This window comes from Antechinus flavipes, chromosome 3 (assembly GCF_016432865.1).
Source record: "Antechinus flavipes isolate AdamAnt ecotype Samford, QLD, Australia chromosome 3, AdamAnt_v2, whole genome shotgun sequence".
Classification (NCBI taxonomy): domain Eukaryota; kingdom Metazoa; phylum Chordata; class Mammalia; order Dasyuromorphia; family Dasyuridae; genus Antechinus; species Antechinus flavipes.
Genome location: NC_067400.1, coordinates 202,493,034 through 202,505,521, shown reverse-complemented (window position 1 = coordinate 202,505,521; position 12,488 = coordinate 202,493,034). Strand labels below are relative to the sequence as shown.

The 12,488-nt window shown below is 33.9% G+C and overlaps 1 protein-coding gene across 6 annotated transcripts in view; it reads left to right on the top strand.

Annotated features, from left to right (window-relative positions):
- Nucleotides 1-10,915, top strand: part of REPS2 (RALBP1 associated Eps domain containing 2) — a 299,240-nt gene extending 288,325 nt beyond the window's left edge. For all 6 annotated transcript variants that reach the window (XM_051984434.1, XM_051984433.1, XM_051984430.1 and 3 more), the window contains one exon: nucleotides 4,024-10,915. In XM_051984434.1, coding sequence (XP_051840394.1) covers nucleotides 4,024-4,092 — 69 coding nt within the window. In that variant the 3' untranslated portion in view covers nucleotides 4,093-10,915. The remainder of the gene's footprint in view (nucleotides 1-4,023) is intronic.
- The last annotated feature ends 1,573 nt before the right edge of the window (nucleotides 10,916-12,488 follow it).

Genomic DNA, 12,488 nt, shown 5'->3' with positions numbered 1-12,488 from the left:
GAGAACCTGGACCCTAATTCCAGCTCCAACACTTATAACTATATGATTGTGAGCAAATCAGTTAATGTGTATGCGTGTGTCTACATTGTATGCATGCATGTATGTGTCCGTACATATTTGCTGACCTGGACCATGAAACAAAATATCTAAGAGGTAGTTGAGAAATGTTAAAATTTTTGTATTAATAACAATAGAATTAGCAACAAAATAATCAACAAAATTAGCAAATTCAGCCAATTCTTTGTATATACATAATACACATATGCATACATATCTATGTATATACACATGTGTATATACATGCACATATATATATATACATGCATACATGTATTTATACATATATTGAATAATAATAATTCAATAAACATATTGAATAGGTATAATATTACAAATATATTAAAGATGAATATATACCTCAAATATATTATATAAATATATAATATGACTAATATATTTGCACATAGACATGCATATTTACATATATGATATCAAATATTTTGTATAGGTATAATGTTATAAATACATTAATTATAATATATATACTATATCAAATATATACATTATATAGAGAGTAATAATTATTAATACAATACTTTATATAAATATAAAATATGTCTAACATATATTTATACACACACATATATATATAAAAACATAAAATAAATAGAAATAGTGATTGAATTCCTCAAGCATTTATGAAATGACTCTTTGTATAAAACATCTAGAGCAATCAAGGAATCAAATAAACAAAAATGAAAAGCCATCCTTGCTCTCAAGGAGCTCACAATCTAATTTAAAAAAAAAACAAAAAAACAAAAAAAACAACTTTAAGTTTTTTTTTTTTTTTAAACAGATGAGTTCTATACTTATTTGAACCCAGATTGAAAACACAGATCTTTTCTATTTTTTGTGCATGCCTTATTCCCCTAATAGACTGTAATTTCCTCATGGGATTATCTAAAATGCCTATTACAACCTTTAGCGGCATTTCTAGCTTACCATTGTAGTCAGTGGAACTGAACTTTTCAATTGAGGCCTGTTTCTTTATTTTGTTGATGAACAAATTTAGAATAACACTAAATGCTGAAATATGTCTTATCATCCTCATGGTAAACATGAATAAAAGTACAATCAAAACCAACAAATTTAATAAACCTTCCTGATACTGAAATTTTGTAAACTTTGTTTTTGTATCCTTCCATTTGTTATTTTTAATAATACTCTGTAACTTGAATTCTTTAATACCCAAGTCTCCTAGCTATTCCCCAGCTACTGGGCACGTGGGTTGTAAACAAGGCTTTTTGGAAGAGTCCCTGTTAAATCCCCAAAGAGTGAAATTCTGAACTCTTAGAGTCAGATGTCTTGCATTCAAAAGCTATCTCAGACATGCATTAGTTGTATAATCTTGGAAAAGTCTGTGCTTAAGTTTCCTCAGTTCTAAAAAAATGAGGGGGGGATTGGATTCTGTGCTTTCTAAATCTAGGATCTTGTTATCCTTTCCTCACATTATCTTTATATCCACATATACATAAGACTAGTGAGATCAAACAAGGACACTTCTTATTTCCTGGGGAAAGAAATGAAGAGGGAAGGCAATAAACATTCATTAAACACCAATATTCCAGGCATTGTGCTAAGTGCTTTACAATAATTATCTCATTTGATCCTCACAACAACACTGGGAGTTAGATGCTATCGTATCCCCATTTTACAGATGAAGAAATTGAGGCAGAAAAAGTTTAATGACAAAGTTAAATAACTAATAAGTGTCTGAATTCAGGTCTTCCTCACTTCAGGCCCAGTGCTCTATCACTGCATCACAGAATTGCAATTACTAACTTAATAATAAATAATAAGAATAGCTTTATTTATCAAGAACTTTAATGTCTACAGATTATATTTATATAGAGATAAAGATATACTTTATATTTGTATAATCTCTCCCTATATTTATATTTCATATCTAATTTGATTCAATGATCCTGAGAAACTGGTGGTTATTATTATCTCCATTTTGCAGAAAAGTTAAGTGACTTACTAATAGGCATATGAGGCAGGATTTGACATGGGTCTTTCTGAATTCAAGTGCATGCCCCTATGCCACCTACTTCTAATCAGTCTGCTTCCAGGACTCTCAGGGATGAGTCTTTCCTGTTTGGAAACTTGGCTTTTATTTTCCCATCTCTAATTGATCTGCTCAAGATAAACTCTAATTCAAGGGTCCAGACCCAACAAATGGATCTGCAGATTAAAGAGAATGATGGTACACACTTGGAAAAAGTTGGGAATGTCATTAAATCTGTGTCCCTAAATAGTATGAACTATACTTAGGGCTTTTAGTTAGTATAAATTCAATCAGTATCCTGTTCCTCCCCCACCCTCCTACCTCATTAGCCATCCCTGTTTCTGTCTGCAGGTAGAAAAGTCCCTCAGCCAATAGTCATGCCATTCTGAACCTGAACCTTCCCTGTGGGATTGGACAGGGTGGGAGAAGTATCTACTTCTGAAAAAGCCAAAGAGGGCAGAGACAAATTCAGAACAGGGCTTGTTCTTGGAAGAAAAATCTATCCTTCTTTTTACCTTAGGGTGGTGCAGGAAAGCATTTACTTGAATTTTGGTTTCAATTCAACTAACATTTATTAAATACTTACTCTGTATTGTGTTAGATCTGGAGGAGACATGAAAGATTGGATTAGCCATAGTCCCTTCCCTTATGAAGCTTAGTCTAGTAGGAAATATAGTATCATAGACTTGGAGCTGAAAGGGACCTTAGAGTGCATTGAATCCAAATCCCTCAATTTACAGATGAGGAAACTGAGACTTAGAAAAATTATGACCTGAGTGAATGAGGCAGGATTCAAGATCAAGTCTACTCCATTCCAAATTTAGTTATTTATCCACTCTGCTACCTAGTTAACCTCATGAATTGTCCCCAAACAATTATGATCTAAAGATATATATATATATATATATATGTCTATATTTTAATGTGTACATATATATGTGTATATACTACATGATGTAATATATATTCTATCATATATAATTACATGTGTGTGTATATATATATTCATAAAAGACATGAAAACAGAATGCTGTATGAGGACTGAAGGGGAGGAAAGAGCTATGTTATGTTCAACTAAGACTCCTATTTAGAAGGAGGATGAGATAAGATCTGATCAATACCCTTTCATTACTCTTAGGAAGGTGCAAAGGAGTTTTCATTAGCAATACCCTCTTATTAAAATCTATTTTTTGTGTGTATATATATACTACCTCCTCCAATAGAATGTAAACTCCTTGAAGATAGGAAATATTTTTCTTTCTGTCTTTGATCTTTATATCCCCAGAATTTAGCACAGTGCTTGAAAGAGAGTAAATAATTATAAGAGCTAACATTGTATATCACTTTAAGGTGCTATAAAGGTTGTCATCTTGACAATAACCATGGAAAGTTGCTGTAGATTCTGTGATGAGGAAACTGAAACAGATATTACTTAAGTGATTTTTTTCCAGGTCATCCAGCTATTAAATGGCTGGGCTTGGAAATGAAAGAAAAATGTATCCTTCTTTTTACCCTTGGATGGTAGTAGTAAAGAATTCAACTGAATCTTGATTTCAATTCAAGTAATATAAGTACCTACTTTGTACAGTGCATTATGCTAGATGCCAGAGGAGATACGAAAGACTGGATTTGCCACAGTTTTTTTTTTTTCCCCCCCATGGAATTTAATCAAATAGGACTATATGATCATAGATCATATGTCATATATAGATCATAGATTATAGAACTCTAAATTCAGCACTCTATAAAACTCCGATACCTAGCTGCCCAGTACCAACTCTATTGCTTCCTAATCCACATATCTGAATTAAGTATAAACTATACATATGTATCCTTGGAAAAATTTGTTTTTCATATTCAATGAAGGATCAGGAATGAACCCTTAGCTAGAAATATTCTTTTTTATAACTTTTGCTTGTTTGCTTGTTTGTTTGTTTGTTTTTTGAATGATTTAGGAAGTTCATCAAGAACGAATTGCTTTGGAAAACCAATTGGAACAGCTTCGTCCAGTCACGGTCTTGTGATCTTTGGGTGGGAATAGGAGCAATTGACCTCTGTGCCAAGGTCTTCCCTTTGCATTTTGGAGCACATCCTTTGGGAAAAGATATCTGATTGAGGCAAAAGCAGGGAGAAGTGGAATGCGGTCTGTATCCTGTTCCTTCCCCACCCTCCTGACTCACTAGTCATTCCTGTGTTTCTGTCTGTAGGTAGAAAAGTCCTTTAACCAATGGTTGAGATTGTGGAATGTTGATCCATTCTTAAAATACTTCTTCAAGGTTTTCAAAGATGGAATTCATCACCAAAAATTAATCCAATTCCCTAGTCCTTCAATAAATTTAGTACATTATTTATTTAAAGAATTCCTGATTTGTATGGAATCTTATTACTTGCTATCAGATTGTTTGTTTTATATTTGCATTTATAATTCATATGTTTTGTTATTCTGGGTATGTGATTCCTATAGGCTTGTTTTAGGGCATAATATTACATAGCTAAGTAAATAAATCTAAGAATAGCAACAAATTTAGGCTAAAGCTATGCCCACCACTCTCATTGCCAAGAAACTGATGATATAGTGAGTGCCATGTATATTTAATATCTATTTATAACTATATAATCCTTATTTTATATTGAATCTCAGAGACTCTCTATGATTATATAGCACAAGATGAAATAGAAATTTGATATATATCTGGTCTATTTCAGCAGAATAGATAGTCAAACTAGATGAATTTTTTAATGATCTAACCTGACAAGAATTAAACAGTTGCCAACTCTTCATTTTTGCTCCATATGGATGTAGCATATATAAAAGTACAAGTTGGAAACTTAAAGATAAGACCAAGAAAAGATGTGAGCTAACAAGTTCCTCTACAGTTTTTTAATTATGCTACAGTACATCCAGACTAGAAAAATGGTAAGAACGATCAATATTAATACAGTATGATTATTTATGGAATAGAGTTGCTGTTTTCTTTGTTTCTGTGTTTTTGTTAACCTTAACTATATAATTGGGTTACACTGAATGGGTAGCAGGAAGGGACGAAGGCCAAAGCCTATTATACCAGCCACATCACTGCACATGTTAATGGTAAAATGTGGGGCCTTAAAATATAACCCAATTCAATTTAGTTGGTACAAGATCAGCTATACAAATTACAGTTGATGTTTGTTGTTCAGCACTTCAGTTATGTCTGATATTTAGTAATCTTATGAGGAATTTTCTTGGCATGGTTTGCCATTTCCTTCTCTAGATTATTTTAAAGCTGAGGAACTAAAGCATACCGGGTTAAGTGATTTGCTACACACAACTACTGAGTGTCTGGAGTCAGATTTAAACTCACCAAATTGAGTCTTCCTGACTCTATACTCTAGAGTATAAGCTGTAACTTCCCCAAGATAGTTGATATAAAATGATAAATTCCACTTGGAGAATGTTAACCCTACAGAACTTCACACAAGCACCTTCTTCCCTGGATGTTAGCACCACAGGAATGCTTTGTCTCTGTCATAGGGAACAGGGACATGTGAAGTTTAAAAGCATTAAAAGGTAAACTAATTGGTCCCTTTCTTAGATAACTTCCCTCCTTCAAAATGGGCTATACTTCAAGTCAGATCTTGCCTCACTCCTGCAAATAGTATGAACCTCTCTCTTTCTCTCAGTGCTTAGTATACCCAACTTAGTTACTCGTAAAATGGATTGAGTATATGTGTATACCCAATATATGTACATATGTTGTATATATATGTGTGTATGTTTTGCGTGTTTAAGGGAAAAATAGAATTCCACTGGAAATTGATTGCAGCATTTGGGTTTGAATCTTAAATATAAATATACTGAGGCACTAGAGGCAGAAATGATTTTTTAAAAAAAGACTTTGTGTATCTGGAGCAGTCTCAGCCATGAGTTTACCAATTTCCCTCTTTGTGAGGGAATTCCCCCTCCCCACTCAAATGAAATCACAGATTATTTGAAGATTTTTATTTTTTTTTTTTGCTTTGAAAATGCTTTGAGAACCAAAGCTATGGTTGGTGATGCATGCATGTAATTCATACTACTGGGGAGGTGAGGATGGTGGTGTGTGCTTGAGTGCAGGAGTTTTGAGCTGCAACAGGGCAAAGCTACCACACTAAGTCTAATACCAATATGGTTAGTCTCTGGAAGTAGAGAGCCACAAATCAGGCTGCCTAAGCTGGGAATGGCCCAGATTAAGAACAATGGATCAGGTTAAAATTTCCCTACTGTTCATTAATGAGAAAGGAGGACCTAGTCAGATTTACACACATATACACACATACATGCATATGCACATACAGAAGGCAGCCTTACATGTACATATGTGTAGTAATCTTTTTCTTCTTTAAAATATAATAAAGGTTCTCTCTGGGAGCAGGTAGGTTTCTCAGGGAAGTTTTCTGGAGGCAGCCTTAGTATCAGTTCAGACCAATAATTACCCCAAATGCAGCCAGCTGGTAAAAGGTCAGATCTTTCATTGTCTCCAACATAGCCCGGTTAGCTTAGAGGCCTATCTCTCTGCTTGGTTCCAAGAGCTCCCTCCGAATGTCTCCAAATCCAAAGGTTTGTTCTTCAGTCCTCCAGCCAGCCAAGTGGAAAATGGAATGGATCTCTCTTGCCTCGGAGAGAGGGCTTCTGGCTCTCAGTCTCCCAGAGTGCTCCTCTCTGACCCTGGTCAATGTTCCAAAGTAAAACTCCTCACTCAAAGAGGCCTTCTGGCTGAACTCACCTGACGCTCCCCTCTCAATCTAAATTCAGCTCCACTCTTCACGTAATTCAGCTGAATTCTGTCCGAGAGCCTCTGTCTGTTTCTTATATATGAGAGAGAGGAATTGTGGGATACAAGAGAGAGAGAGAGTATGGGTTTCTTCCCAGAGTGCTCTCTGGCCCTAAGAGCTTCAAAGGAGGTGTGAATTTGGTTATCTCATACTAAACCCTGAAATCTCCCAAACATGTGAACTCCGATGAGTAAAGGTGTGAACACAAGTATTGTATCAATTAGTTCTACTTAGTACCTTGTTTCAGATTCTGGCCCAAAACATCAACTCTAATGAGTTAGCAGTTTGTAAGGATTCCAACACATATGCATATTCATATACATTTTAAAAGAAAATCCCTTTTCCTACTTCTCTTATTTTTTTTTTTTCTTCTCAATTCCTTATTCTCCTTCCAACCAATTCTCCTGAATTTCACCCTACTCACTTGCTACACCTGCAGTAGACAAAAAGTGGGCTGGCCCTTCTTCTAACACTAAATCTGTCAAAAGTTCTCCTGACTCTAGGACTGGTGTTCTATCCAATGGGCCATCTAGCTGCCCCAGCTATAGCATTTCTAGGAAGTAGAATTAAAGGCAAAGCCATGTTGCATCCCATTCAAAAAGGCTAAATTATTGAAGTGTTAAGAAACTCATGGGAATAGGTGGTTTTCCATTTAGATGGAAAATCCACTAGACGCCCAAATAATGTCATAGTAGAGGACTATTGTCATCTGATTGATTTCTGGTGTTTGAAGGTATTTCCTCTATCTGTACTCCAAATCTGCATTTGAAGGTATTTCTGCTAGGGAAAAGGGATCATCATGAATGAAAAATTGTAGGTTTTTAGCCTATTCTTTTCTTTTTTTTATTCTTAAAGCTTTTTATTTACAAAACATATGCCTGGGTAATTTTTCAACATTGACCCTTGCAAAGCCTTCTGTTCCAAATTATCCCCTCATTCCCCCTACCCTCTTCCCTAATAGCCTATTATTTTCTTTGGTATCTTTTAGTTGAGTAAAAATCGTAATGTAATTTTGGATTGCTGTAGTCAATTTAGTAGTAGATTTGATTTTTTAAAATTAGATCTGTAGGTAATTTAATCAATATAGAGAAATCCTAGTGAGGAACTTCTTTTACTAATACAGATGGCCGTCTTTTCTACAATTTAGAGTCTTAGAAATTTGCTTTGGTACGGAGAAGTTGGGTCAATCAGCCAGGAGGTGTCAAAGGGAAAACTTGAAACCAGATGTTCCTGGTCTCAAAGAAAAATCTCTTTCTATTATAGGCCACACTGCCTATCATATTTGATGTCTTTTGAAAGTCATAAATTTGAATTTTCTTTGCTGAGGAAACTTAAATAATGGGTCTATATAATATTTAATAAAAATATTAAATATAAAAGAAATGGCATTTTAAAGAATATTAGTTGCAAGAACATTTTCTGTTTGTGATAAATTTAGAAGAAAAAAATTAAATTTCAAGATGAAGAATGTGATAGAACTAGCTGTTCTTCTAAACCAGGGATGGGGAAACTTTTTTCTGCTATAGATTATTTGTATATTTATAACATCATTTGCAGGCCATACAAAATTATCAACTTACAGAAGGTTATATCTAGCTTTCAGCTCATCATCACCTGTGGTTCAGCTCAGCATCACCTATGATTTCATAGGTCCCTGAGGCTGGATGTTGCCCACCCTTATTCTAAACAGAAGCTCTTTACTTTTGGGGAAGCAATAAATTGTCAGACAGCTGTTGCTCAATATTGAGAGGTAAATTTTCTTTATGTTTCTGGAAACCATATTATGGTAAGAACTCTTCAGTATTTGTGATTTATTGGATCTAAAATAGAGTCTCAGCATTATTTTAAGTGAGTAATCAAAAGCATTATTCTTTTGCTCATGATATTGACTTGCTTATAGTTGCAATCTCTGAGAAATCTATTAAAATGTGCTAGTATGTTTTGGCTTATTTATAAATAACATTCACCTTTCCCTTACATTTCCTTCTTCTAAGACAGGGAATTCATATCAAGAAAATGCAGATATAAGTATCTGGAATTGACATATGCATTGTTGTCACATAATCTGATTCTCACAAATAAATTTCCAGAAAACAAAAGTCTTGGCAAGTGAATGTACATACTGCCTAGCATAGGCACAAATTAGATACTGGACAAAATATCTACATTTAGGAAGAAGCATGTGTTTGTGCATATTTTTGTGAGAACTTGACCTTTAGTTTCATTGATTTGAGAAACACACAGTGCAGAATGACATTTGTTCTGCAGTTTAGAGTCTTTGAGAGTCTTCTGAGGCACTAAAGAGTTAAATAATTTTCTAGTATCAGATAGTTCTCATGTCAGAGGAAAGACTTGAATTCAGGGCTTTTTGACTATAAATTCCCTATCACATTTTATGTTTCTTCACAAATACATGTAATATATTGCATAATCCACAAACCTATGCTTATATATGATGTTTATATGTATGAAAACACAACACAAACATACATACGATTTCCCAAAAGCCATTAAAGCTTAAAATGGCATTGATTTTGAGATATACACATGATATATAACATATTGGTATGTATATGTGTGTGTGTATATATACACATGTATGTTCATTTGTATGAATATGTAGAAGAATTACAGAAACTTGGCTATATCAAGTTTTGGTGTAGTTACAGAGGATTTGGAATACATGTAGCCCTTTGAACAGTTTTGCTGTTTTGTGCTTTAAAAATTTACCCAGAACTTTTAAATTTTTTTAGTTGATTTCATTACTATGGATATCTTGGGGGAGATTAGAAATGCTAATTTTTAACCTTAAGGACAAGATCACATCTGAATTCCATAACTGGAATTATTGTACTATAATGAGGAGACTTTAAGGTACCTCAATCATTTTGCTATATGATATATCCATATCACAAAGACAATGACTTTTTTTTACAACTCGGCCTCACTTAAATCTAATTCTGTCTCAAGTCAAAATATCAGTTGTCATGTCACTGGTCCTCTTCAAAAATGAAGAACGAACAACAACAATATCTTACTAGTTAGTTTAAGGTGGAAATAGGTAAAGACTGTGTTCAGAGTATGTATTAAATGGAATAAATAACAATAAATATCCCATTGCTGGGATGTGGGTCACCTGAGTTTTGAAAGAGTGGCTGATAAAGTCCCTCACTGCATCCAGTTTGGGAAATAGACTTAACATAAAAAAAACCCTAAATAACAAACAAACAACCCCTACTACTCTTAGTTAGCACAATCTAGGTACATTAAGTGGATCAAAGGCAAGAAGATCCTTCTTTGGTTTTCGTAGATGCAGAATCAAGAAACAGATATAAAAATCAGATGTTCTATTTTAACCTCTAAAGTAAACATGTCTATTTTTTCAAAAGTCATAGTTTAATAATAGTTCAAATGTACATGGTGCTTTAACAGTTTATCAAAGCACTTTTCATGCAGTCCCATGAGATCAGAGTATTATCCCTATTTCACTGGTGAAGAATCTGAAGCTCAGAGAGGTTATACTTACTTAAGATCGTATGCTTGTGAGTAAGAGAGTCAGAACTTGAATTTGAGTTCTTTGAATAAACAGCTAATGCTCTTTCCCCTATACCACAACTGCCTCTGGGTTGATGAGTTTTAAGAAGGAAATGTATATATATGATGCTTCTCTTCCTACTCTTCTAAAGTAAACATGTCTTCTGATGCTTCTCTTCTAAAGTAAACATATCTATTTTTTCAAAAGTCTTTCTCTTCCATTATCTTTCTAGATAATGAGCTAAGAAGTTGTGTTAACATTTTACTTAATCATTGTCTCAATCATTTGATATGGTATTGGAAACATTTTGTCACTGACTTTAAAAATTAATCTCTGAAGTTACTGTATATTTGTATTTCGATTTGTACATAGGGCCCATAGACTAACCTTACTGCCTCTTCACATTGGTCAAAATGTTAATTTAGTATATAATATATGCTATACACATACAACTTGGAAATGTACAGTACTTAAACGGGGGTGCTATGTTGAAATAAAAATGTACATTAACTTCAAAATTTGTCTGTGATTTTCATTTTTGTGTATTGTGAGTTATATTTAATGCAAGTAATATGAAAAAGAAGGCTCTACTAAAATGTAAGCTCTATGAGAGAAGGGACCACACTTTAAACTTTTAATTTCCTCCAGTGTCTTCTCACATTCTCTGTACACAGTAGAAAATAAATATTTGTTGAATTCTGTTTCTTGGTTAAATTGGATCCTGGGTTGGAGAAGAAGGGTCTGGCTTAGAATAGAATAGAATAAAAAGACATTTTAACATCACCTAATCAGTATTATAATAAATTAAGGGAAATGGTTTTAAGCTTCTGAAAATTCAACAAATTTGTTTTAGTGTTTGGTTTTCTTGGACTTATAAGTCAGGAAGGGCTTACTGTGGAACTTGCCATGTTTGTTCAGGACCTCATCATTGTCCTTGTCCCAAGAAAATGACACTCGTAAGGTCGAGGTGGGAGAAAGAAACAGAAATCCTTTTTATTCTGCATATTGTTATTTGGCCTGCAGAAGTGACATCTATATTGTTTATTGACAGCCATTAGTAGCTCTGCCCATATTTTTTTTAAATAATATTTTATATTTCCAAATACATGCAAAGATATTTTTCAACATTCACCCCTTCAGAACTTTGTGTTCCAAATTTTTCTTCCTCCTTCCCCAAGACTGCACGCAATAGATTAAACATGTATAATTCTTCTAAATATATTTCTATATTCATTATGCTGTTCAAGAAAAATCAGGTCAAAAGGGAAAAACCATGAGAAATTAAAAAACAAACATACAAACAAGACAATGAAAGGGGAAAATACTATACTTCGACACACTTTCAGTCTTTGTGGTTCTTTCTGTGAAAACTATGCAGATGGTACTTTCCATCCCAACTCTATTGGAATGAACTTGAAGCCTCATTGTTGAAAAGAGCCAAGTCCATCACAGTTGATCATTACATAATCTTTTTGTTACTGCGTACAATGGTCTCTTAGTTCTGCTCACTTCACCCTATATCAGTTCATGTAAATCATTCTAGGCTTTTTTGAAATCAGCCTGTTAATCAGAATGGCTGGATAACTTATGATATATGAATGTAATGGAACAATTATATTTCATTACATTTATATATCATAAGTTATCCAGCCATTCTCAAACTGGATTGCCCATTTTTCCCCTTGAAAGTTGGCTAATATTTAATTCTAACAAGTGAACAAACCTGTTTCACCATTTTGCTATGACAGAGGAGGGTACAGGGATGGCAAAGGAATAAAGGCCTGAATTCCTTTGGATTGGCATGGATTTCATAAGTGGATTCTTCTTCAAAAGAAAAAAAGGACCTTCGATGTTTACCTTCAACTTTAGGAGTTTCTAGTGAGACATCTATTTTTCTGAGGTCATTCCTATGTGGTTATTATTTATCCCTTAGCTCATTGGGCAACAGCCTTTCTTGATAAATAAGGAAATGGAGCACTTGCAAAATTAATTTAGAGAGAGAAGTTATAAAGAGATTTTTGAAGTGGGACACAGGTCTGAGTCACTTTAGGAACCTAAGACCTTAAATGCCTTTACTGCCCCATCCTGGGA